Source organism: Gadus chalcogrammus, chromosome 17 (assembly GCF_026213295.1).
Source record: "Gadus chalcogrammus isolate NIFS_2021 chromosome 17, NIFS_Gcha_1.0, whole genome shotgun sequence".
Classification (NCBI taxonomy): Eukaryota; Metazoa; Chordata; class Actinopteri; order Gadiformes; family Gadidae; genus Gadus; species Gadus chalcogrammus.
Genome location: NC_079428.1, coordinates 14,415,063 through 14,442,447, shown reverse-complemented (window position 1 = coordinate 14,442,447; position 27,385 = coordinate 14,415,063). Strand labels below are relative to the sequence as shown.

The window sequence follows — 27,385 nt, the reverse complement described above, 5'->3', positions numbered from 1 at the left end:
TACGTCCATGAGGTTTATCATGCTGCGACAGGCTTCCTTGCTGAAGCCGTCCGTCTTCAGGTCTTTGTCTGTTAACATGGAGAGAGAGAGAGAGAGAGAGAGAGAGAGAGAGAGAGAGAGAGAGAGAGAGAGAGAGAGAGAGAGAGAGAGAGAGAGAGAGAGAGAGAGAGAGAGAGAGGGAGGGAGGGAGAGAGAGAGAGAGAGAGAGAGAGAGAGAGAGAGAGAGAGAGAGAGAGAGAGAGAGAGAGAGAGAGAGAGAGAGAGAGAGAGAGAGAGAGAGAGAGAGAGAGAGAGAGAGAGAGAGAGAGAGAGAGAGAGAGAGAGAGAGAGAGAGAGAGAGAGAGAGAGAGAGAGAGAGAGAGAGAGAGACAGACAGACAGACAGACAGACAGACAGACAGACAGACAGACAGACAGACAGACAGACAGACAGACAGACAGACAGACAGACAGACAGACAGACAGACAGACAGACAGACAGACAGACAGACAGACAGACAGACAGACAGACAGACAGACAGACAGACAGACAGACAGATCGAGTGTGTTTTGTTTTGAATTGGCAATATATTTGATTCGGTAGACTTGTTAAAGATGCAGTGTGAAGAATTTGTGGTATCTAGCGGAACAGACTTTGCAGAAGCTGAATATATGATTTCAAAGTATGATGTTGGAAAGGGAGGGTTGAGTGGGGATATATTATATAAATATATTCAGTTGGTTGCAATCTGCAACCACAATAGTTGCTACTTACTACTACACTTCACATACTGGACCTTTAATTATTCAAAATAGATTCAAAGTAGTATATTTGAATCTTAATAAAAAAATAAAAGATTTTCCATTTCCTCACGTTTGCCGATGATCCTGTTCAGAATTGTTTGCAGTTCTTTAACACTGATTTCCATGTCCTGGTGGCATAGAAGAGCAAAAGTCAGGACTGCAATTCCCACAATGCACTCTATCCATGTTGTATTGATAGATTGATAGACATGATTCAAACTCACCGGCCCTGCCAGCTGTCTAAAGAGATTCTTGAAGGCTTGATCGATCTGACTCTCGTGCAGCTGGGTCTGCAGTGTCAATTAACACACACACACACACACACACACACACACACACACACACACACACACACACACACACACACACACACACACACACACACACACACACACACACACAGGAGTAATGAGTACATATTGTCTCTGATTGGTATAGATTGGTCATGTGACAGAGCTCCCATCTCACCTCTGGGGGAAGTTCTGCTGAGACCTCATCATCAAGCTCCCTAGGGCACAGATAAAAATAAAATAAAACGTCAATAATGAAGCAAACATTTTATAGATTGGATTATTATGATTATACGCTGTTTATTTTTTAATATCATCACTCGGAGAGTAGCGTGTTGTAAACAATCGCGGCCTGCCATATCAACTCAGTTTCAGTGGCACCATTAGCATCACTGGCCTTGAATTTACGTTCGATTTTGAAAAAACTGCGTAAACTGAAGATTTTGACGTTAAGTAGAGTTGCAATACACTTTTATATCATAACAGAGCCAAAGTGTAATAGATTGTTTAAATATAATTAATTTTTTCCATAATTGATTGTTTTATATTCTTGGTGGTTTATTGTACACACACAACCTATCATCGATGCCATAACACCGGACTTCTTTCGAGTCTCGTACAAAAGTGAACACAAAAAATTAAACGTAAACTTAAAAAAAAAAAAAGACATCTTCGATGTCATCGTTTTTCTCTGCTACTCACTCGGAGTCGGTGGGCTTCTCCGAGAACACCCGCAGGACAAAGTCCCCCTCCTTCTGGGGCTCGAAGGTGGAGGGCACGATGATGTACTCCCCCGGGGGCAGGCTGAAGCGCGAGCTCACCTCCCTCAGGTTGATGAAGAGCTCGGAGCGCGCACTGGAGCTGTGTGTCAGGAAGTAGTCCCGCTTCAGGTGGACCGCCGACTTGCCCGCAAACTGACCGCCGCCAGAGGGAGGGAGAGAGGCGCTGTTACTGGGTTTGATTTTTTGGGGTTTTATTTGGTTGATCTGCTTGAACGCAAACATTGAGTTAACATTGTGACCAGGTCACAACGTCTCTAGGTTTAGCCGTCGAGCCAAAGGCACAGTTTGCTCACGAGCCGCAGTTCGCAACAATGCCTGGTTAGCAGGCTGAGTTCGAAGCCAGAGCAAATGTTTGAGACACTGAGGGTGGATTCAGCTTCTGTTAGCCCCAGGTGGCTGAGGCATGGCTGGTGTTGGGACTGCAGTGAACTTGAAAGGAGGTGTTAGCTACAGGGGTGTTAGCTACAGCGGTGTTAGCTACAGAGGTGATAGCTACAGCGGTGTTAGCTACAGGGCTGTTAGCTAGAGGGGTGTTAGCTATAGCGGTGTTAGCTACAGCAGTGTTAGCTACTGCTGAGTTCTTCGAAGAAAGCATTTCGGTGTGGTAACTACGGAGCAAAAGGAGGGGAAGTGTGTCGAACACGTGCTGAGCGACTCCCAGCTCATCAAAACTCTAACCCGCAAGTCTGAGCTACCGAAAGATTCTGGCGTCCAACCTCTCTCTCTCTCTCTCTCTCTCTCTCTCTCTCTCTCTCTCTCTCTCTCTCTCTCTCTCTCTCTCTCTCTCTCTCTCTCTCTCTCTCTCTCTCTCGAGATTGATAGGGTCAAACCCGCGTGGCCTATGTGATGTGGGCGTGGCCGGTGTGACGTATTAGCCTCGGCTTCTTCACCTATCTAAAGGTGCTGCCTTCTGTGGATGGAGCAGCTATTGCAGCCTTCAGTAAGGTCCTGCTCCCCTTGTGGCTATGTACAGTATTTACGGCTTATATGTTTGGTCCTGCTTCCCAGTGGTTATGTGAGGGTAATACAGCTTGTGTGTTTGAATCTGCTTCCTAGAGGCTATGTGGGGGCAGCTTATGTCCTTAAAATACATAACACTACAGAGGTGTTAGCTACAGCGGTGTTAGCTACAGAGGTATTAGCTACAGGGGTGTTAGCTTTAGGAGAAATGTTAGCTTGCATTTGATATTTTGGGGTGGGGTGGTGGGGAAGACTTACCTCTTTAGGCACCTGGGAGGAGGCAACAGAAGGACATAAAAAAGGAGTTAGAGGAAATGGGTAAATCCTTACAGCATAGTATTTCAGTGTTATGAATTGAAAGGTTTTCCGATTTCCATATACAGTAGGTTGCTGCATACACCTAACAATCATCCCTGTTCAATGACTTTTTTCTGGCAGTGCTTTTCTTCTGCAGTAGAAGCATTTCCAATGATAACACGATTGAGACCTAATGACTGGATGACTCTGGGCAACGCGATGGCTGTATGCACTGGACCTGATGTGCGGGGCTCTGACCTCATAGATGGCGAACCCGATGGTCTCCATGTCCTTCCCCTCCCGCCGCTTCTTCCTCCGGTCCTTCTGCATCAGCGCCACCAGGAAGCTGCACCCTGATTGGCCAGCGGTGTCCGGGTGCTCCAGAGCTACCTTGAACTGCGGGTTGATCCAGTAGGTCGCTGCAGGAAAGGGCACGTTATTTAAATAAAAACGGGTGTCCTGGATCAGACTGGATTGCTCTTAATTGACCTCATTAGTGATATCCATGCCCATATATGGCAGTGGAACTGAGTTGCCAGCAGGGGGCCTCATTAACTCCCATACAAGGTGATGGTCAGTGCCCATGCGTCCCCACTATGTTTGGGCCTTCTATACACACTAAGTGTGTCTTGAGCGTTTTTATACCACCTACCAATGAGCTCTTTTTAACAAAGGGAAAGTCCTACAACGCCCTGAGCACTCGGCTGTGTCGGGACGGACGGGAATAACGTCTTTTGATTTTTGGCATCCAAAAATAGCCTTTAGTCCTGTACGATGTGAGCCAAAAAATAAACAGCACGCAACCTTCAAAGAAGTAAGAGAATCATACTGTAAAACGGATATTGCTTTAGTCAAAGTAATATGATTCAATTACTATAAGAAATAGAATAGTAATAGTAATAAGTAATAGTAATAGGTAATAGAACCAAATAATGTGTGTGTGTGTGTGTGTGTGTGTACGATTTGCAAAAGCGGCCCTGTGTTCCTCCGCAGTGTGGGCGGGGGGACTTCCTCTCCGTACCTGGGAAGTTGCGGCAGCCCCCGGCGGTGCTGCCGCGGCGCCACTCGCCCTGGTAGAGCGAGGTGCTCCACTTCTTCAGCTGGCAGTTCTGCAGCGCGTCAGGGGTCAGGTTGCAGATCTCCAGCCGGCTGAACTCCCGCAGGAAGTCGCTGAACGACATCCTGTGAGATGGGGAGAAGGGTGGGGGGATAGAAAGAGAGAGACATAAGGAAGGTAGGTTAGAGAAAGAGAGGGAGATGCAAATATGTGAAGAGGACGAAAGGGAGAGAAAATAATTTGCTTACACACGCGCACACTCGAACGCACACACACACACACTCGCACACACACACATACATACACACACACAAGCACACACACACTTGGAAGAAGTTGGAAGTTATTCAAATGTTTTAGCATTTCATGTGAAATGTAAGCATTGTAGTTGCATGTTGCTACTAAAGAACCTGCGATTATGAGCTTAAAATACACCATAATAAGGCCAGGTGTGTGTGTGTGTGTGTGTGTGTGTGTGTGTGTGTGTGTGTGTGTGTGTGAGTGTGTGTGTGCGTGTGTGTGTGTGTGTGTGTGTATGTGTGTGTGTGTGGGTGTGTGTGTGTGTGTGTGTGTGTGTGTGTGTGTGTGTGTGTGTGTGTGTGTGTGTGTGTGTGTGTGTGTGTGTGTGTGTGTGTGTGTGTGTGACCAGGCCCCACAGGCTGGACATATCAGTATGACCCCACACTTCTTTAAAACCCAAGTACAAACAGACTGAGATGAGAAAGGGCCTACGGGCTCACTCTGGCGCCCCCTACCAGAACTCTCCGTCCTCGCTGCGGTTCTGCAGTTTGCTGCGGACGTTGCGGTCCACACTGTCCCACTCCCTGGAGCTGAGAGAGAGAGAGAGAGAGAGAGAGAGAGAGAGAGAGAGAGAGAGAGAGAGAGAGAGAGAGAGAGAGAGAGAGAGAGAGAGAGAGAGAGAGAGAGAGCGATGGAGAGAGAGAGAGAGAGAGAGAGAGAGAGAGAGAGAGAGATGGAGAGAGGGAGAGAGAGAGAGTGAGAGAGAGAGAAAGAGAGAGAGAGATTACACATTATATAATATTGAGAGAGAGAAAAAAATACGTTCACAAGCATTTTTGAATGAACGATGTTTTGCATATTTGTAAGCGATAGAGAGAGCAGGGCTCCAGAGTGCGCCTAATTTGGGCTCACATGCGCTTAGAATTTGGGGTAGTGCGACCAAATATTTTATTTGGGCTCACTGGTGCGACTGAAAATTGATCTGGTATAATTATTATTATTTTATTTTTTTACAGAGCAGTCTCTTCATAATATTCTAATAACCACGGAAGAGGCAGTGAATGAAGTATTGATTAGACAGCGATTTATTAGATTTGGAGAGAGAGAGTGATAGAGAAAGAGAAGGAGAGAGAGAAAGAGAGAGAAATAGAGACAGAGAGAAATAGAGGAATATAAATGACATATTATATAATACTGTTGACGTGAGGTGAGGGGAGCTCGGAGCATGGTCAAAGTAAACTGCGTGTCCAAACAAGAGATAGCAGATACCGGTTTGATCTGGCCGGGTCAATTGGAACAACAGACATCACCACACAAATACTTTGAAATACCTATTTACTTTGAATGTATTTATTTACTTATCCATCACGCGATAATATATATTATCTAATAGGAGTGATGCAATGCAACCCTCTGAGTCTAAAAAGGCTGCAACGCCCTCATGTTACCAGAGGGGGCGCTGTGGTCTGGTGGAAGTGTTTAGTTACTCTACAAAGTGTGGTCAGAGGCAGCCTACTGCAGACTGACGCCGCCCTTGCCCCATCTCTTTGTATCATTGTCCCCCCCCCCCCCAACAGGAGGGGGGGTCCTCCTCCTCCTCCTCCGCCCACCTGTCACCTGGTGGGAACGAGGCCTTACTTGTCGCTCCAGGAGCCGGTCCACTCCACCTCCCCCCAGGGGTTCCTGATGCGGACTAGCTTGGTGGGGGTCCCTCGGTACACCACCTGCAGACAGGTGAGACAGCACCGTCAACCTGGCTGTGTGTCTAACAGACCTGCAGGTCTCTGGATCCATGGTTCGTCTTGGTTCGTCTTGTTAGCGAATGTACAGTCGGACTTGGGAACTGGACTCAGGTCTTCTTATAGTCGTGTTGGTTTGGTGAAGGGATGTATTGATGATGATTATGATGGTGTCATTTGCAACTAATTTTCTCCTACGGGGGATGATAACATTTTATCTATCTATCTATTATGATTCAGTGTAACTAATACACAGTGGGGGAGAAAGGTTCTCTGTACGTAGCTTAAAAGCATGATAGTCAAAGTCTGATAGAGTTCAATACAAGAAATCTGTAAGTGACATATGTACCTGACATTTAAAACTTAAAATAAGTCCCTACAGCGTACAGCTTATTACAGCCTATTTCTTTTCTCTTCTTATGGCAGTCACAGAATCCCTCGATCTTCATGAGAACTCCTGGTGGACACTGCCCTCTAGTGGCCGTGCAGCGTCAGTGCGGCCGTGGCCCGCGACTCACCTCGTTCACGCCGGTCACAGAGTAGGCGTGTCCCTTCACCAGCTTTTTAAAGGTGACCGCCTCCATGTCCTTGTTACTGGATATCTGTACACAACACCAAGCACAAAAATGTGATTAATACATTCTGAGTGAAGCTCAGAGAGTGTTATGTAGATGTACTGCATTAGGGGCTTTACTGATGCGTATACCAGCTACTATATCTGCTCCATTGTGAACAATATCAGTATGGGTAGATGATGAGGAAAATGGCCAACATTCGATCTTTGTTTCATCCTATTTTCCGATGCAGCGGCTATGTTCATACAATAGACTTTCAAAACGGTTCATATGCAAAAGGGAATGAATTAGTTTTTCGGGAAATCTATATAGATCACATGTGGTCGGGCATTGCGGTATCCATCAAAGTTTGAGCGTGTGTGTTTGTTTTTGTGTGTGTTTTGGGGGGGGGTCTTCCACTGACGTCGATGGAGCAGCCCAGCAGGGAGCCCCTCTCGATGGCGCGGCCCACGATGCTGAAGAGGTCCTGGGGGGCCTTGGGCAGGTCGTACATCTCCGTCACGCCCCCCGTGAAGTCCTCGAAGCCCTCCGACGTGCTGCCCCCCGACAGTGCCTCGTAGCAGCCGTTCAGCCTGGGGGGGGTGGAGGAGGAGAGAAAGTTAGGATGTGTGTGTGTGTGTGTGTATGAGTGTGTTTGTGTGCGCATGTGAAATTCCTCACTCCTCATGAGCCCTCTTATAGGACTCCGAGAACCACCCCCCCCCCCCACTACCGCAATGAGATATAAAACAAGATGGGGGGAGGGGGGACTGGGGGAGGGTCCGGGGGGAGGGGGGTCTGGGGGTCTTACTTGGCGTAGGCCTTCTCGATCAGGGCGCTCCAGAACTCGGTGCCCTCGGCCGAGTGGACGAACAGCAGCTTGCCCTCCTTCACCGGGAGGCGGTCGTCTATCACCACCTCCACCCACTCTCCAAACTGCCAGAACTACACCACCAGGGGGGGGGGGGGGGGGGGGGGGGGGGGGGGGAGATGGAGAGAGAGGGGGAGAGGGAGATGGAGGGAGGGAGAGGGAGAGAGAAGGAGAGAGAAGGAAGAGAGGGAGAGGAATGGGGAGAGAGAGAGAGAGGGAGACATTAGTCACCAGATACACTAACAGTCACTAAATACTGTACTGTACTACTACACTGAACATGACGGACATGAAGTAGAATACTTCCAAGGTGAGATCGAAAGACTTTGATCAGCCTCACCTGTGGTGAGCTTTATAAAAGAGTCTAGTCTGCTGCTGCCTGCCGTGTGATACAGTCGAGTTTAGTCCTTTAGTGGGGGGCTCACTAGCTCCTCCTCCTTTGGTTCTGATTGGGTAAGCTGCGTGCCTTTCATTCATTCATCTTTTCTTTTCCTTTTGCAATTTGGTTGATGGAATCAAATTTTTCTCTCGGCTGTGCGTTGGTCTGAGCCAATCCAGAGAGGGGTAGAAACATCCCTCAGTCGCACCCACACACATCGATGAGGGAGCTCTTGGTTGTCAGCCAAGAGGGCGGGAGGGGGGGGGGGGGGGGATTGTAATGCTGACACAGAACTTCACATAAGAGCAAGCGTGAACAATGTATTCTGGTTATGAGATTCAAACCAAAGATCATAGCATGAAGGTTAATGGAGAAAATGTGTAAGCGTTTGCAACGCATCGCATGAATAAAGTTGAGACTAATAAGCTGCTTTTTGGTGGCTTTTGTGTATGATGCACTGGAACCTACAGCAAGCCTTCATATGTACCTGCCTGATGGCCAGCAGGGGGCAGAAATCACTATAAACTTCCGTTATATTATGGCAATTATGTATTTTTGATTGCTGTACTTCGTTATGCACAGAGTGGGTCGTAGTCTAGATCAACCACAATCTGCACTTTATTGTTATTATGACATATTAATACACTTTTGAAGCATTCAATATTCTCGTAAAGCAATCACATCTTTTCCCGAGAAGAGATTTCTAGTCTAAAATGAATGTTCCCAAACAAATAATCACATATAAACGACACACACACACACGCACGCATGCATGCACGCACGCACACACGCACGCACACGCACACACACACACACACACACACACACACACACACACACACACACACACACACACACACACACACACACACACACAGGGAGGGAGACTTTGCAAGAGATTATTACCCAGCGCCTTGGAATTACCGACCAATGAGGGCTTTAATTGTCAGTTCTTGAAGGAAAACACATTACACTTCAATACCAGACCGGGAAACAGGAAGAAATGGAGCTCCTTGGATCATAGACCAGACTGCATCACTAGCAGCCCTGGTTGGAAGTCAGTAGTGAGCCACCAGGGAAACAATATAACTACATTATTACACAGCCTTATTGCAGTATAATGGCTTTCTCTATCTCTCTGATTCTTCGTATATCTTCTCTGTCAAAAATGTTCAGAGGTACCACTTGTTTAAAAGGAGAGGAGAGGAGAGAAGTGCTGATTTCTGAGACTGGGGACATTTCAATCTTTCACAGCCCTGTGCGTGCTTGTGTGTCTGTGTGCGTGCACACATTGTGCCATTGCTTTGTGCGTAAAAGCCTGTGCTGCATGATTAGAGCCGGGTTTACAATGTGATATATGTACAGTAGAGAGAGGGAGAGACAGAGAGGAAGAGGGAGAGAGTGACAAAGGGAGGGAGAGAGGGAGGAGAGAGAGGAAGAGAGGGAGAGAGAGAGAGGGAGGGAGCGAGGTACAGAGAGGGAGAGGGGTGGGACTGACAGAGGGAGAGAGTGAGGGAGAAAGAGAGAGGGGGAGAGATAGAGGGAGAGAGGGAGGGAGGGAGTGAGAGAGGAAGGGAGTGAGAGAGGAAGCGAGGGAGAGAGGCGTGGAAGGATGGATGAATTTTGCATGCCCTGAAGAGCTACACGGCCCGCCGGTGGGACATGCTGATTCAGGTCACGGTTGGCTGCAGATGTGTGGGGTGCACTGGAGCGCACGCACACACACACGCACACACACACACACACACACAAAGGCACACACACACACACACAGGCGCATACACTGAATTGGCAAGAGCTTCCTGCTTAGAACCGTAAATATACACACACACAAATAGACACAATTACCCTTCTTTTCCACATGCACACATTCCTGCACCCACAGGTCCAATCACTGATGCACAATTTATTGCTGCACGCAAATCGTACAAGAACACGTGCATGCACACACACACACACACACACACACACACACACACACACACACACACACACACACACACACACACACACACACACACACACACACACACACACACACACACACACACACACACACACACACACACACACACACACACACACACACCAGAGCTGCACTACAAAGGCCTCTGAGTATATCTCAACTGCTCTGGATGATACACATAATCCCTTCCACCACAGCACCCCCACAGGAAGCCCAGGTTTTGGCAAGCCCACCCCACACGTGCACACACGCGCATGCACGTGCACGTCTTCAACAACACCCCCCTCCCTAACAGAACAGGGAGTGTCACCATGACATCGTCTATAGCACATCCCACTGTGTAGCTGCAGTGTTTAGCAGTGTAGTGTTCCGCACACACACGCTTTTGCAGATCCAGACTTGTGACCCGACTAAGGCCCTTTCTCCAGGGGGAGGGGCGGATGTTGGCGGGAAACCACTTTTCAATTTAGAAAATGAGCTGGCTATCGAGCCGCACTTTGGCTCATTCCCCACTGACTCAGCATAGATTGTTTGGTCTTCCTAATTCCTGAGATGTCTGCTTCACCCGTTAGGGCCACGGAGAGACCGTTAGGGAGAGGCAGGGGGAGACCATTAGAGGCGGGGAGATACAGGCAGCGGCAGGGAGAGACCGTTAGAGGCGGGGAGAGGCAGGGAGAGACCATTAGGGGGCAGGGAGAGACAGTTAGGGGCAGGGAGATACAGGCAGCGGCAGGGAGAGACCGTTAGAGGCGGGGAGAGGCAGGGAGAGACCATTAGGGGGCAGGGAGAGACAGTTAGGGGCAGGGAGATACAGGCAGCGGCAGGGAGAGACCGTTAGAGGCGAGAAGAGGCAGGGAGCGGCAGGGAGCCCAACAGCCCCGTTAGGCCTCCAGCCCGATGAGTCACTGGTGGCGGAGCACGGCACACAGGAGGAGAGGGCATAAGGCACTAAAACAAGAAGGGCTGGCAGAGTGTGAGGGTTGGTGTTAAGATATGTAGAAGGTGTGTATAGCCTGGCTCTCAGCATTTTTTAGGGTTGTTTGTGTTTGTTGAGGCAATCGCATTCATCGATTCATGAGGCGCAAGTAGTGTATTTGTTAGCATGTGCATTGTGTGTGTTTGTGTGTCCTCCCTTTGATTCTATTGTATCTCTCTTTCTTTCTCCTTCTCTTTGGCGGTCAGTTTGGCCCACAGTGCAATTCATTAAGGCATGAGGGAGCTTGAACGCTGCTCGTGAAAAGAGCAGCGGAGAGAGAGAGAGAGAGAGAGAGAGAGAGAGAGAGAGAGAGAGAGAGAGAGAGAGAGAGAGAGAGAGAGAGAGAGAGAGAGAGAGAGAGGTTGCAGTGATTATACCTGAATCCCCAGAGGAGGACTGCTGACATGGCTGGAGATCATAATGGAGATCAACATCCACACACGCATGCATGCAGACGCAGGCCTACTCATGCACACACACAGGCATACTCACGCGCACACAGTACTATTAATTAGTATTTAAATCAGCGACAACAAAAACTATCAGCGACAACATGGTTATCCACCTCATTGAGATGATACGGTAATATTTAACATTGATGCAATCAGACAGAATGCTCATTGATCTGTAACAGTTACACTATTGGGTTCCCCAGCTGTTGGTTCCTGAGTCTGAAGCAGTTGTTTCCACTTGTACGCATACACAGTCACACACACACACACACACACACACACGTACATAAACACACACACACACACACACACACACACACACACACACACACACACACACACACACACACACACACACACACACACACACACACACACACACACACACACCACTAAAAAGGAGACCACATCTATCAAATATTTTTAAGGAAATGTATGCGCTTTGACTGTGTAAAGTAATAAAGTATTCCTAAGAAATACTTTCAGCATCAAGGAAATTACCAAATTAACTTAATTTGATTTTGAAAGTTAGTAATGACATTATTATTCTTAGTAAGCCTTAGAGAGCCTTAGAAAATCTCTGTGTACTGTAACGACCGACTACCATTTTACCATGAAGACTAACTCCGGAACATTCTGTGAAGTCACTTTTTGGACCACTTGGGTGATACTTGTGCTGGCTGCATGCATTATACTGTCTGCTTACGTCTGTAAACCCTACAGCTGTAATGTCAACACTAAAGGGTGAAGTCGAAACACTTTAAAAGGTGCAGTGTGTAGGGTTTAGATATAGCAATTAGGTTGCAGTTTTGAACCAACTGAATAGCTAAGTGTCAGGTGATAAGGTTCCTTGATGGATTTAATATTCGTTTTTTGTTATTAAATCTCTACAACTTTAGGTCATAACTAACAAGTAAGATAAGTAATAATGATAAAAGATTAAAAACAGGTCCCCTGTAGAGATGTTTGTCCGTTCTGGGCTACTGTAGAAACATGGTGGTGCAACAAGGCAGTATTCATAGCAGAGGACCTGCTCCCTATGTAAATAGTAAGGGCTCCACCCTTAGTCAGGTTGTGTTATAGAATGGGATTCCACTGTCAAATTGTAAAGAAAGTGTTTGATTGAGTGTTTCCTGTTGTCTCTCTGTCTCCTTTTTTCTCTCTCTCTCTCTCTCTCTCTCTCTCTCTCTCTCTCTCTCTCTCTCTCTCTCTCTCTCTCTCTCTCTCTCTCTCTCACTCTCTCTATTTTTATGTGTTAGTGTTGTATAGTGCGTGGGTTTGTGTGTTTGCGATCATTACAGACCAGAGATCCACAGATACTGTATATAGGGCCTGGCAGCCAGCCAGACTCAGTAACCACGGCTACAGCATATATACAGTACGTTCTGTACACACACAAAGCAGGCCTTTGCAGTCAGGGTTTTCCTGCAGGGAAGCCCTCTGGAAAGTTCTAGAAGTAGAATGTTGGATGGTAACTCAGCCAGGAGAGCCCACACCCTGGATCTATTGGGTTCCCTAGCTGTTGGTTCCTGAGTCTGTAGCAGTTGTTTCCACTTGTACGCATGCACAGTCACACACACACACACACACACACACACACACACACACACATACATACACAAACACATACGCGCGCGCACACACACACACACACACACACACACACACACACACACACACACACACACACACACACACACACACACACACACACACACACACACACACACACACACACACACACACACACACACACACACCACCAAAAAGGAGACCACATCTATCAAATATGTTTAAGGAAATGTATGCGCTTTGTCTTGCCGTTCATCGCCCACCAGAGGTGAGTCCTCCATCTCGGCTCAGTCCTGGGGAAACCGTCGCAACCAGTCTCCCTGGGTGGGGCTGAGGGGGTGGGGTGTGGGAGAGATTCCCTTATCAGGAGTAGACTCACTGTAGTGTGTGTGTGTGTGTGTGTGTGTGTGTGTGTGTGTGTGTGTGTGTGTGTGTGTGTGTGTGTGTGTGTGTGTGTGTGTGTGTGTGTGTGTGTGTGTGTGTGTGTGTGTGTGTGTGTGTGTGTGTGTGTCAAATTCCTAGCATTGGTGACGTCTGTGTTTTTCTATCAGTTTCTTTCATGAACACCAGTGTTTTTCCTGCCACTGTTCGGTTCTGATTGACTAGGGTCAGGTTGTCGAGCTCTGAACAGAACTGTTGTTTGAGGTGGCGGCCTGGAGGTAACAACGTGTGTAAACGGGTCACACTATAACCAGTGGGTGCGTGCTAGCGCTGCCCGCTAACAGTAGCACACATTGTACTGAGGCCAAGCTGATCTTGCATGTGCATTGAATCTGGAATTGGATTTTGAAATCCAAGGTAGTGGTATTGGTCGTGGCCCAAACCGGCCCGGTCCCTTGTAGTTACACAACAGAAAAACAGGTATTTCACACCAGGAAACCGAGCCAATGGCACGAAAGCGGTTTGCTCTGTCTGAACGGGGGATTAACCCCGCCTTCTGAGGCAAACAAAGGCCGTATGAGGAAGAAAGAGTTAACGTCTAGAATGCAAAAACAATGAGGTCATCCTCCAGATCTCATTAAAGATATCATTTGAAGTCATGAAACCATCGACTCAATTTCCAAGCTGACTTTAAACATTGCATCTTCAAACGTACATCTTTAAAGATCCAACGTCAAACGTCGAGAACACCATAATGAAACCGATTCTTTTCATGTTTCATTTTAAAGACGAAAGGAAAAGTCTAAGAACTAACATGGGAGAATTGCAAAACTTCTATGTTTACCACAATGAGTGGAGTAATACTTCTCATGCGTTGGAACACACCAGAGAAAAGAGCAGACCCAGACAGTTCCTTCTTTCATGTCTTTGACTCTTCAGCAGCAGACCACGTCCGCCATGTTTGGGCCGTTCGCACGGCCCAAACATGGCGGACGAGAACGAGGAAATGTAACGGGAGGAGGAGGAGTATGACGAAGATGATTAAGAGGCTGACAATGGAGGATGAGGAGAAGGATGATGATCAAGATGCTGAAGATGAGGAAGAGGAGTACGATGAGGATGACAAAGGGGAGGAGGAAGATGATTAAAAGGCTGACAAAGGAGGTCGAGGGGGATGATGAGGAGGATGGAGAGGTGAAGACGAAGAGTACGATGACGAAGAGGAGGAGGGGACCCCTGCTAACCTGAAAGTGGAAGATGCCGACGTAGCCGCTGTCGAAGCTCTGGCCGTGAGGCACCACCCGGTGAAGGAGCTGGTCATTCAGCGTCAGGGAGGCGATGGCCGCCAGGAGCCAGCAGTCACCTGGTGAGGGAGGGAGAGAGAGAGAGAGAGAGAGAGAGAGAGAGAGAGAGAGAGAGAGAGAGAGAGAGAGAGAGAGAGAGAGAGAGAGAGAGAGAGAGAGAGAATTATTAAATATAATTATTTGTATTTGTCAACAAAATATTTGACCATTTGACTTATTATCGTAACTTTCTGAGGACTAGGATGTTTCTCTAAAATCTCTTTCAACCACACGCTGTAAACTAAAGATTTGTAAGGTAAGCACTCGAGAGAGTGCAGACACACACGTTTTGGTTCTGAGGAAAACACAGTACAACAAGTAAGACCGTGAATAATCTTTTCACATTTGAGAGTTAATAAGGAGCCAGTGATTATATTTTCGTAAACATTAAAGACCAAATCATTAATGGCTAATTGATTTATTAAATAATTGCACGGGGTGTTAATATTTAACGGTAATGTGTTCAGAGACAAAAGTTCATTGTTCTGACAGCTCTTATCTGAGTCACACTTTAATCACTCACCTATTAAGTATTAAGGAAATTCCTAAATTGAATGGCGCCTTTATTTAGAAAGTTGCCAGTATATACAGTATATCTTCAGTCATGCAGCAGCAGTACCATCATGAGATCTGAATATTGTAAAAAGCGCATAAATAAGATCTTCCCGTTGTATGTGGGTTGTTGGCTTGCTGATTGACATTCATGGCCCCTGGAGATTTGTGTGGTTTATTTGCATAACCGTATTAGTTGGAAAATCGTGGTTAGAGACACGGAAGCTGAAAGCTATTGTGGTCGTGTCCTACTAGACACAGAACAACAACAACAACTCTAAAACGACGCACAGGGGTGGGGCTTGAGGGGGGGGGGGGGGGGGGGGGCTGCCTGGTTGTCGGGTAGAACGGAGAAAAATACCCCAACTGCCACTGCCAAAGAACATAAATTATGCACATCACACTCTGGGCTGAGGAGCAGAACCTCTCACTTCAATCGGGGCTACTACCCTGGGCGTCGTGCGTTCCTCTTCTACACCCTGTAGATCTGAGTGTCAACACACAACCTTGCTCACTATTCACCAACGCTGATCACTGTGCTTTTAACAGCACCCCTATAGCAGAGCCCCTGCCAAAGCTCTCTCTTTTGGGGGGGATCGTTTGTGTTGCGTGTGTATGTGCCGAAGACGACCTCGCCAGGAATCCACAACTACATGAGCAATTACTCTCCGCGCCAACGGTGATGTGGCCTGCACTGCAGCAGCCTCTCTTTCCTCTGTTTGCTCAGTTGCCAGGGCAGGCAGGAGAGAGGCTGTTTCAATCCAGCCTTCTGATTGGTCGTCTCTACACAGCCTCACAGGACATTTAGCATGAAGTTGAATTTGATCCAACGTTTTTTTTTCGAATTGCCACCAGGGTCGTCATTCTGACTGGGAGGTTTGCAGTGGTGGGAATGATGGCTGGGCCCAGGCTGACTCACAGGGTAGGAGGGCTTTCCCCAGGCCACCATAGAGACACAAGCTGGGGACACGTGTCTAAGCAGGGCTAGCAGTCCTCTATCGGGTTGCTGTTTACGTACGAGGAGCTGATTTTTGCTGTCATCAACTTTTCTTTCTTCTATGTTATCACGTCCCACTGTGGACTGAGGTAGCCCAGGTTTTATGGAGCGGTTTGCGACGTACACACGCCCGGGTCAAATACACAAGAAGGCAGGAGGCTCCAAGAGTTGAGACATCCCGTCGCAACAAGGGGAAAATGGGCGTCTTCATGACAGGAATTCTTTCAAACAGGCTCGTCCAAAAAGTCCTCCGGGGGTTTCTTGACGGAGAACCTAATGATTAATTTATAAACATATCAACCTTTCCCCGTTCACGAGTCCTTCAGTTAATCCCACTGAGTCACCCTGAAAGCTTCAGGCTTTCTTTCCAAACTGGATTTTTACTCTTTGTTCTGTCTTGTAAAAGTCTTCATGTGCCAGTAACAACACATTTCTCAGACTTCACGAGGGTGCATGTTTTGTAAGAAAAGTATTCTCCCTCTTTCGGTCGCTTCATCTTCCACGATGACAGACAAAATGTATTTCTATTTTTTCTTATCAGGCTCATGCGGCCCTCTTTATCGCTGAGTCATGTGGTTGACCCGGCCATCCTTTTGACAGGAAGTGGCGGGACGTTCGTGGTGACTTACCAAGACCCCCCTGGCAGATATCTGTGCGGGTGGCTCCATCCATAATGAACTTGGGATTCCGGCAAACCTCCTGTGGTCAGACACACACACAAACACACACACACACACACACACACACACAGAAATTTAGCCATGTAGACGACGCAAGGATTCGCCCTTGCCATTTTTTCAAGAAGAGCTTTACGAGTATTCTGAGTGAGATTTCTGTTGAACTTTGACCTGACTTAACTGTTAAATAATGCACCAAAAGAATCCTTTACTGGTTAAGACGAACACATTTTGTCTTATGTCTTGTTTTCTTTTAAATATTTAGGGCTACTATGGCAAAGCCAGAGAACTACTGTAAGTGTCTGGGATGCGTCTGCGGCGGGTGTAAGCTGTGTGTTGTGCCCTGACCCATGGGCAGGCAGAGTCAGGGCTGGAGAAGACTTTGACTCTGCCTGAAGCTAATGCTCCCATGCATTGATGCGCCTTCATGATGATGACAAGGGGTCTCCAGAAAGTTATTGAATGATGCCTTTGTTTTATAGCTTGTGAAATACAGTATATCTTCAAAGCGGTTTAAAACTGTAAACTGCTTTGAAACCGATTTGAGGATATTCCGTCTCTTCAACTGTGCTTGCTTGTTCATTGAACGTTCACCTCTGCTTAATTTGTTGCTGTATGAATGCATGCACATAAGAACGTGTGTTCAGCAGGATTTACATACAAGGGCAGCCCGCCTACGTGTGTGAGATTCCCATCAGCAACCTGGTTGGATTCTCACAAACACGTACACACGCACGCACGCACGTGCGCGCACACGCACGCACGCACGCACGCACACACACACACGCACACACACACACACACACACACACACACACACACACACACACACACACACACACACACACACACACACACACACGATTGCTCAAGAACGAATTCTAATAAATGATCAACAGACAAACATCACAACCGTAGCTGCTCTGATTCTTGGTTAAACTACTTCCCCCTCAGTACGATAAAAGTGTAGCTAGAATTCCCCCCACTTACTACTGAGCTGTCTCTGTCTCTCTTCCTCTTACATTCTCTCTTTCTCTCTCCCTCCCTCTGTCTCTCTCCCTCTCGCATTTTCTCTGCCTCTCACACTCTCTTCCCCTTTCCCCTCCCTCTGTCTCTCGCTCTCAAATTCTCTCCCTCTGCCTTCTGTCTCACGCTACAAGCACTCTCGTGACATTCCTTCTGGGGCATGGAGATCTCAGTGAGGCTGGTAAATATTAAAGCTCTCCTGATGGAGCCAGGGGGACAGATGCATTATGGAGCGAGCACGCTTCAGAGACAATGGGGAACAAATAGGTCCATCGCAGGTGTAGGAACACACGCACACACACACACACACACTAACACACACAAAGCCACATTATGTACACACACACACACACACACACACTCACACACACACACACGTACAAACACACATGTGTACTAACAAACACGTACACACACACACACATTCTCAAACACACACACACACATGCACACGTACATGCGCATGAACACTGAGTTCACAAACACAAACACAACCACAGACACACACACACACACACACACACACACACACACACACACACACACACACACACACACACACACACACACACACACACACACACACACACACACACACACACACACACACACACACACACACAGGACAGGTGCTAAGAGTCTGCTGTCACCCTATAACCAGGACATGCCTCCTAGTAGCTTCATGTCTGCTCAGTGCACCAGCACTCCAGTCACGACATGCAGGGCTGACTTCAGCAGGGCCTCGTTTGAATCGAATAATGGTAGCCACGCGCACGCACACACACACACGCACACACACACACGCACACATTCACCTAACACTGGTATCATATTGTAACTGCAGAGGGGGTGCCAGCTGCATATTTATGGCTCAGCCCGGAAAGTGGTGGTTGGGGGGGGGGGGGGGGGGGGGGGGGGGGAGAGACAGAGCAAGTCAAGGAGAATGTGACTTGCAAGTAGGAAACAAGGGCTGGAGGAAGGAAGATAGAGAAGACAGACACCGAGAGATATGTGGTAGATCATGTTGAATCGGTTCTAAATCTGACTTATGTATTGGAGGGGGGGAATGATGTAGTAGTCATAGTGGTTGTTGTAGTGGCTAGGGGGTGTTTGACTACCAGCTCAATACCCCAATGTCCCCATCCTCGAATGACCCGACTCTGAGTTCTCTCCCTTGTGCTCACGGTTCCTCAACAGACCCGCTCCTCAGAGGGGTCATGGCAGGATAGATAAAAACGTAAGGCTCAGTCTTATGAGCGACACCTGTGTTTGTCCTAGGGTGACACCTCTGTGGAAATTGATCCTTATATATTTTTGGGAAACAAATAATGTAAAAAATTAAAATAGATAATAGTAAAAAGAAGATCCACTTCCTCATCAAACTCGTCCCCCATCATATCAAACCCCGCCCCCACCTCATCAAGCTCCGACCCCATCAAATCAAACCCTGCCCCAATCACATTTACCCCGCCACTATCACATCAAACCCCGCCCCCACCACATCCAGCCCCGCCCCAACCGCATCCAGCCCCGCCCCCTCCTCACCGTGGGCCTCATCCAGCGGACACCCGAGGTCTTGGCCGAGCGGGGCCCCAGCTCGTCGAAGCCCAGCGAGGAGGGGGCGCAGGGGAACAGGGGGTCCTCAAACAGGCCCCGGCGCTGGGCGCAGCTGGCCTTCAGCGACTCGTAGTCCTGCCCCAGGAACTTCACCGCCTTGTGGTTCTGGCCCAGGCCGTCGTCGCGATCCCATTGGCTCCTGAGCTTGGCCGCGATGCCCGTGGCGTAGATGGGCGCCTCCATGTCAGACAGCGAAACCGACTGGCCGCTCCCTGAGCTGAAGGTCGATTGGTCGATTAAAAAAAAAAAGGTCCAATCACTGAGGAGGGCGAGGCCTTCCTAAAGTGGCTGTGAGGACAGGAAGTGAGAGCCGACAGAGGCCTGTCGCCACTGAGATGATGAGGAGTTAGGAGAGAGGGAGTGGCTTCCCAAGGCGAGGGCCAATCGTCAGTTAGAATGCAAATTAAAGCAGCAAAATCGGATCAGCTATCAAAATGTAATCACAATCCGGGGATATGTGCTGTCCATGGAATGCTGCGTTGGCCAGAAACAACCCCGACGGTGTAATGTGAGGAGGATGTGGTTCAGAATGACGACGCGCTGCGGGGTCCGGAGGTGGCCGGGAACATCTTCTCCAACAGAGGACGGATCCCGGGGTACGACGGCGAGAAGACAGCAGCTCCGATCACGCTAGCGGGGCGGGTAGGGTCCCAGGGGGTCTGTGGGTTCACCAGCTCTGCTGTTGTCAGGGAACAGAAAGAGAGGCACAATAAGTGGATCATAATAATCACACATTCAGTATTTGTACTTCACTTTGTAATTGCTCGACACAAGTGAACCAAGAATACTTCTGCAGATGTATATCTGGTTTGGCCAGCACAAGTTAAGACAGCTCTCAAGTTAAGACAGCTCTCAAGTTAAGACAGCTTTATGTTAAGCATTTATACGTCATTCATAGTCACTTTAAAGGGGACACTATAGCTCCATGTTGCTCTGTACAGACAACACTGAAGCAATGGAATGCACCCACACCCATTACACCCTGTGCACACACAACACAGGTCACCGAAGGTCCAATAATGACTCTCCATGCCCGACTGAATTGTGTTTCCATTGTAGCTTGGCTGTGCCTGGAAGAATCAAGTAGCCCAGAGGTTGTGTGTGTGTGTGTGTGTGTGTGTGTGTGTGTGTGTGTGTGCGTGTGCGTGTGCGTGTGTGTGTGTGTGTGTGTGTGTGTGTGTGTGTGTATGTGTGTGTGTGTGTGTGTGTGTGTGTGTGTTTGAGTGTGTGTGTGTGTGTGGGAAAAATAGTTTACTTAGGATATGGGTCTGTACCCATGCATGCAAGCACATGCATGAACCTCCCTTGCATTGTCTTTATGTGTGTGGTCTCTGGCCCGTGGGTATGTGTTTTGTGTGTGTGTCTCTGTGTTCGCCTGCCTGTGTTTTTGCATGTCTTGTCACCAGATAGGGTGTGGTGCTTGTGATTGTGGCTAAACAGAGATGGCATCAGAAACTAAAGCTTCTCGGTTGTTGTAATTAGGTAGGCCCGACTGTGGAAAAAGTTTAACCCGTCATTACTACCAAGTCCTTCAGTCCTTTCAAAAGCATTGTTCCTTCAAGTGGGCTTAATGCCAACTCGAAAGACAATTCCTATTAAAAGAATAAGGTATTTTTAACTTATCGACTGAGCAGTGTTTCAACTTTCTTCCTTCTGTCATAGGCCTATAATAGAGACAAGGGAGATGGCTATTTAAATATCTCTTTCTCGTCAATGTACCTCTCTCTCGCTCTTTTTTTTTTACCAGGTTGCTTCAACTATTATGCAACTCTGCAACTGCTCTCTAAATATCATAAGTATTTTTTTTTTCTCTCTCTCTTGAGAAGGCGGCGGGTACAGTGACTGTTCTTTTTGTTTCCTTTTATTTACTCCTCGCTGAGTGTGGCCACACCCATTAGTGGGGGGGGGGGGGGAAACGCTGCTGTTGAACTGAACTCGTTTGTGAAATGTAAGTTAGACAGCATACCGACACAAATGTGTCATGTTTGTGGCCGTGATAGTGTATGACTTTGCTAAAAATCCTAGCATACGTATTTTGTTGCTCGAGTCAACATAGATCTGCCTGTGATAATAGTTGCATAGTTCTGATTTAGATAATGATATCATACACGCTTGCGTAATAAAACCAGTACTATATTCTTTTCTCAGAATCCCAACTGCATTTTGTTAGACCTGCACACAAGATGTTTGTAGGTTGTTGACCTCCACACCAACGTAAGAATATAAGCTATATCTACGCTCTGCATCTTGTAGGCTTCTTGAAACCCTGAGGCTTTTAGTGTTTTTTTTTTTTTCGAGTTGCACTCAAAGGGAGAGATAACATAGCCTGGAATCTGTCTTTTAAATTATCAAGGACCACACTCTTGAAAAGCGAGATCTTATTCTGTTAATATCAAGGATTTATCATCCTCCCGTGCAAAATATAAATTTTCAGGGGTTACAAGTTCAGCGCTGGCTACGAGAAGCGCGCAGGGGGGGGGGCAGAGTTGTATAAGAGGGTAATTACTTTCAAAATAAAAACAAAGACTCGATGGCAATGTTCAAAAGTTTACATCCTCACTATTTTATTATTACCTGATAGCTACCCATCCCTCCATTGCCGGTCATTGAGGAGGAAATTACCCAAAATGGTAATAATATTCAACTTGGCCATTGATCGTGGCAACACCTTTATTGTCCCGGAGTTTTAATGGTGTTGTTATGGTCTTGATTGAATCAAGCTGGCGCCATAGAAAACATTGATAATTTGTGATTGAGCAAATAGACACACAAGTGGAATTACAATGTTGCGTCGACCAAGCCCCAGCTGAGGAAGTTGATGTAAAAAGTGTGTTTCTTGCTTGTGTTATAACGTAATTTACAACCCGTGTAGTTGTGTAAACAGGAATCCTGATTAAATAGGCTTTAATTGGAAAAACAGGTGAAAACTAGTTTCACCATTATGTTTATAGATTAGGGAAGCTTTGAGGTTGGACGGTGTTTGCAGAGAAAAATAGCGAAATAGTTTCGTGCAATGCTTTCTCTGAGATCATATTTAATTGAGATCCAAAAAAAACAAACAGGACGGTAAATAAGGAGTGGAGGGTATGTTTAACAAAGTGTTGTTGCTATTCGTTTCGCTAGAACAGCGAGAAAAAGAAACACTGGAGAAATTAGGGCTAGTTATACCGCCGAGGTAGATCGCTTATATCAAAAAAGAAAGCCCTGTTATTAGGAAATAGCGCTGTTTGTTTAGTCGTTTTGGTAGGTGTGGTTCGCACGAAACGATAGTGCATGTCCAGCTGTCAATACCAACTACTCAACGAGTTAACCCACAAAAACAGCTGGGCGACCTATAAAACACTTTTTAACAGCTGTCCAGCTGTTTCCGTATATTGGAGAAAATAAGGCTTAAGGATCTTGCAAAATGTGGTGTGATGTTGATACAGTGCACATAAAACAGTTGCACACCCAGCCACGCCGTAATCCATGATCACAACTGGTCCATATTTCTATATACTACCAAAGAAATAGGAGAAGAAAAACGATTACCTCTGATGATTCTTCATAAAAGCAGAAGCTTACGTTGATTGCGTTGTTTAACTTTTTCCGCTTCCTTTACATGTTAACTTTGGTCCCACGCCTCCCCTTGTTCGTGAGCAGTCTCTTTTAGTCAAATTATTTGGACTGAGTGCCATGGCCACAACCACCGACAGCCCTCCAATCTGTGCGTCTGCGCAGGAATTGAAACAGTGAACAGCTGAAACAGCTGGTAGACAGCAGCGATACTCGTTTGAGCGCCTTGTTTTGTGCCACTTATGGAGATTTTGATAATAAAACAAAAATACTATATGAAAAATCAAAACGAGTGACAGTGTAAAATAACTGTAATTATAACGTTCATTAAAAAACTCGCCTAGTCGGTTCAGGTTCTGTGTAAATTGTGACACCTAGTGTCAAATTCGCAGAACTACCGCAATGTGTTTTGGACTACATTTCCCATAATTCCGTCGTTTCTCCCATAATGCTTCACAAACATTCCCGTTCTCGTCGATCGCGTGTCGTCCGCAGCCGCCGTCGTTGTTCATTCAAAGAAGTGCAACATGGCATCCGATGGCCCACCGGGCACTGAATCTCTACAGTCCGATTTAGGGTCTGCCATTGTAGCTTTGAACACATGGAGCCACCCGGAGTTGCAAGCCAAACTGGGGGAGCTGGGAGCACCAAACATGGGTGAGTAGAGCTAGGGAAACACAGACAGGCCTCGTTAGAGCTGCTGTTTAGCTAACACAATTAGCACAATGTCAACATTAGCTAGCTATGCGAAGCGGTAAGTTCCTACTTCCAGGCCCTGATACGTGAAATTAAAATCCGAGAGGCTTTATTTTCAAGTTATCAATATGTATTCAAGACAAGTAGATTTCCAAGCGTGCTGAAATTGGATTTATTGCGGGATTTGTCTCACCAAATAAGAGCCATGGTGGTTAACATTAGCCGAACTTGCGTCCTTCTTGCATGCTATTATTGCGGCGGAGATAATGTAGTTAGTGATGCAGGACTAACAAATACCCCTAAATAACGTCACAAGATAGCTTGAAGCAAAGTTATTATGTTTTTGTTTTCATTTGTTCTTGTGTTTCTGTTCTTAAGGTCCAAGAGAGGAGCTTATCGATAGGCTCAAGGGATACATGATCCAGGTAAACTTGTTGATATCTAGCAGAAGTTTTAGTGATGGCTAGTCATTTTGGCAAAATGGTATATCAGTGCAATGTGAATTCATTTTGAATTAGATACTATTTCAGTCTCACACTAAGTAGCAACACGTTACAACCAACTGTCAGTTGACGTTATACGTTAATATATTCTTTAATGTATATTATTAAAAAATACAAGAAAGCTGGTAGTGTTGGGGCTTACACATGGGTTATCAATAATCTATTTTCTATTCTACAGACGGGGGTTCTCCTCAGCAAACCCAACGATGATAAATCCATGGGCCCTCAGGTAAATGAACTAAACATGGTCACACCTTGCCCCATATGTAACCCAGGACTCTGTAATACACAACTTTAGTGGGTCAGACAATGCCGTGAAGAGGTAAAGCGATTGGCCATACTTGAAGAAGACAAATGTCGAGCAAAACATGAACACAAATCGGGCTGCACTGTGGTCTCAAATATTTGTTTATATTTGTCTATCTACACCACCCTTAGTCAAATTCTGTCTGTCAGTGCCTATTTCACACTTTAACTCGCATGATCGGTCCTTGTGTCCGTCAGTGTCAATGCCACCTTAGTCTAATTCTGTTTTTGTCAACCATAGTGCAATGTCTTTCGATACCACAGAGTCTTATGTTCTGTCTGTCTGTCTATCACCTCTAGTCTCATGTTCTGTCTGTCTATACCACCCCTAGTTTTATGGGCTGTTTATAACACCTATAGTCATGCTCTGTCTATACCACCCCTAGTCTTATGGGCTGTCTATACCACACATAGTCTTATGCTCTGTCTATACCACCTATAGTCTCATGTTGGTCTCTACCACTCCTAGTCTCATGTTGGTCTTTACCACCTGTAGTCTCATGCTGGTCTTTACCACCTGTAGTCTCATGTTGGTCTATACCACCTGTAGTCTCATATTGGTCTCTCTACCCCCCCTAGTCTCATGTTGGTCTCTACCCCCCCTAGTCTCATGTGGGTCTCTCTACCCCCCCTAGTCTCATGTTGGTCTCTACCCCCCCTAGTCTCATGTTGGTCTCTACCCCCCCTAGTCTCATGTGGGTCTCTCTACCCCCCCTAGTCTCATGTTGGTCTCTACCCCCCCTAGTCTCATGTTGGTCTCTACCCCCCCAAGTCTCATGTGGGTCTCTCTACCCCCCCCCCCCCCCTAGTCTCATGTTGGTCTCTACCCTACCCCCCCTAGTCTCATGTTGGTCACTCTACCCCCCCCTAGTCTTATGTTGGTCACTACCCCCCTAGTCTCATGTTGGTCTCTACCCCCCCCCCCCCTAGTCTCATGTTGGTCTCCACCCCCCCCCCCCCCAAGTCTCATGTTGGTCTCTACCCCCCCTAGTCTCATGTTGGTCTCTACCCCCCCCTAGTCTCATGTTGGTCACTCAACCCCCCCTAGTCTCATGATGGTCTCTATCCCCCCCTAGTCTCATGTTGGTCTCTACCCCCCCCCCCCCCCCTAGTCTCATGTTGGTCACTCTACCCCCCCTAGTCTCATGATGGTCTCTATCCCCCCCTAGTCTCATGTTGGTCTCTACCCCCCCCCCCCCCCAGTCTCATGTTGGTCACTCAACCCCCCCCCCCCCAGTCTTATGCTCTCCGTCCGTTTGTCTGCCAGATGCAGGGGCTCCCGCCAATGCCCCCCATGCCCATGCCGCCCCTGCCCCCGGGCATGGGCATGCTGCAGGCCATGAGCATGATGTCCGGGGGTCCGCCGCCACCCGGCATGCGCATGCCCCCGGGCCTCTCCCAGGAGGAGCAGCTGAAGATGGCCCAGCAGCGGGCCGCCATGATGATCCAGCAGGAGGAGAGGGCCAAGCACCAGGTGAGGGCCCAGGTGACAGTGGAGCCGCCCGGCACGGGGTCGTCCCCTGGCTGGGCTCTAAAGGGCCCATCATGGTTCCACGTTCACGCAACGCAAGGACCATGTCGACGCAGTCGCGAACCTGTTTCGGTTCTGTGTCGGGTTTTAGCGAGTGGACCAATCACAGCCCTCGCTGCTGTGTCGCTTTCGACGGAAGGTTATAATTGTTGGGAGGCGCACGTCACGTGGGAACGTGGGCGCCATCATCAGCCCTTAAGTACAGCCCAATGAAGGCGCTGGTGCTGTTCCTGAAAGGAGGTGTTTTGTGTTTGTGTGTGTCAACCTTGATTGTGTACCTCAATATTGAATGCGTGTGTCTTCTCTGGGCAGGGGGACCCCCGCATCATGGAGGAGCAGGAGCTTCTGGAGCAGCAGAAGAGGGTGAGGCAGCAGGACCGTTTGTTGTTGTGCTTTGTGGCCGATCGGCAGCCTCCCTACCTCCTCCAGGGTCACTCAGGGGTCAAGAGGGTTGTCCCGATGCTGAGGGAACACTGTGGTCGTTGTTGAGTTATTTTAACCGTGAATGCTGTTGTTGAGGCCTATGTTTTTCTGCATGTCAGCCTGCTCTGTTGGGGCGTGTCATGCAATTGTCCTCCCCCCGTCTTTAGTCGATCAGTACCCTGTCACCACGTGAGCCAACTCGGTACGATGTTATAAATGGTGATGTAATGCTATATTCATGTAATTGATAGTGGTCCGATGTTATATTAATAGTTTTATTAACGGTGGTGTGATTTTTATATTAATAGTTGTATTAACGGGGCAGTGATCTTAATGGTGGTGTTGAGGTATAATAGTTGTATTAATGGGGCAGTGATCTTAATGGTGGTGTTGAGGTATAATAGTTGTATTAATGGTGATCTTGTATGTCGTCTCTCCAGGCTGCGGTGCTGCTGGAGCATGAGAGGCAGCAGCAGATGGCCAAGATACACTCTGGCCCCGGAGGGCCCGACATGGGCCCCAGGCCCCCCATGATGTCCTCCATGTCTCCAGGCAACCCCATGAGAGGTGTGTGTGTGTGTGTGTGTGTGGGGCGCTATGTTTAATCTTGTAAGCATCGCTGTCTTATGGTTCTGTCCGCACGATGGGCGTGTTGATGTATCTTATCGTCACTTGGAGGGACTAGCATGCGTTTAATACCATTTGAATCTATTGATTTGGCGTCTATATCGTGATCCATAACATAAAATGCACATTGTACCATATCAAACCTGTAGCTTGGGTCAGTGATGGCCGCTGAATCATGACATCATCCTACGTGTGTGTGTGTAGGTATGGACCCTCGTGGGCCCCTCCCCCCAG

The 27,385-nt window shown here is 47.5% G+C and overlaps 2 protein-coding genes across 3 annotated transcripts in view; one reads left to right on the top strand and one right to left on the bottom strand.

Annotated features, from left to right (window-relative positions):
• Nucleotides 1-23,220, bottom strand: part of capn1 (calpain 1) — a 32,149-nt gene extending 8,929 nt beyond the window's left edge. Inside the window, exons 1-17 of one of the 2 annotated variants that reach the window (XM_056575221.1) lie at nt 23,042-23,220; nt 19,439-20,189; nt 16,820-16,889; nt 14,543-14,661; nt 7,513-7,646; nt 7,126-7,294; nt 6,666-6,749; nt 6,047-6,132; nt 4,924-4,998; nt 4,133-4,293; nt 3,370-3,530; nt 3,073-3,084; nt 1,775-1,986; nt 1,251-1,290; nt 1,007-1,072; nt 853-910; nt 4-68 (exon numbers count right to left, since the gene is read on the bottom strand). In XM_056575221.1, coding sequence (XP_056431196.1) covers nt 4-68; nt 853-910; nt 1,007-1,072; nt 1,251-1,290; nt 1,775-1,986; nt 3,073-3,084; nt 3,370-3,530; nt 4,133-4,293; nt 4,924-4,998; nt 6,047-6,132; nt 6,666-6,749; nt 7,126-7,294; nt 7,513-7,646; nt 14,543-14,661; nt 16,820-16,889; nt 19,439-19,693 — 1,767 coding nt within the window. In that variant the 5' untranslated portion in view covers nt 19,694-20,189; nt 23,042-23,220. The remainder of the gene's footprint in view (nt 1-3; nt 69-852; nt 911-1,006; nt 1,073-1,250; nt 1,291-1,774; nt 1,987-3,072; nt 3,085-3,369; nt 3,531-4,132; nt 4,294-4,923; nt 4,999-6,046; nt 6,133-6,665; nt 6,750-7,125; nt 7,295-7,512; nt 7,647-14,542; nt 14,662-16,819; nt 16,890-19,438; nt 20,190-23,041) is intronic. The other variant, XM_056575223.1, reaches the window with a different exon arrangement.
• Nucleotides 23,221-23,527: 307 nt separating this feature from the next.
• The window catches only part of sf3b2 (splicing factor 3b, subunit 2), a 15,306-nt gene continuing 11,448 nt past the window's right edge, over nt 23,528-27,385 (top strand). Inside the window, exons 1-7 of the mRNA XM_056575660.1 lie at nt 23,528-23,722; nt 24,140-24,186; nt 24,443-24,493; nt 25,838-26,044; nt 26,414-26,464; nt 26,965-27,091; nt 27,356-27,385. The exon at nt 27,356-27,385 is cut by the window's right edge and continues 65 nt beyond it. Coding sequence (XP_056431635.1) covers nt 23,593-23,722; nt 24,140-24,186; nt 24,443-24,493; nt 25,838-26,044; nt 26,414-26,464; nt 26,965-27,091; nt 27,356-27,385 — 643 coding nt within the window. The 5' untranslated portion in view covers nt 23,528-23,592. The remainder of the gene's footprint in view (nt 23,723-24,139; nt 24,187-24,442; nt 24,494-25,837; nt 26,045-26,413; nt 26,465-26,964; nt 27,092-27,355) is intronic.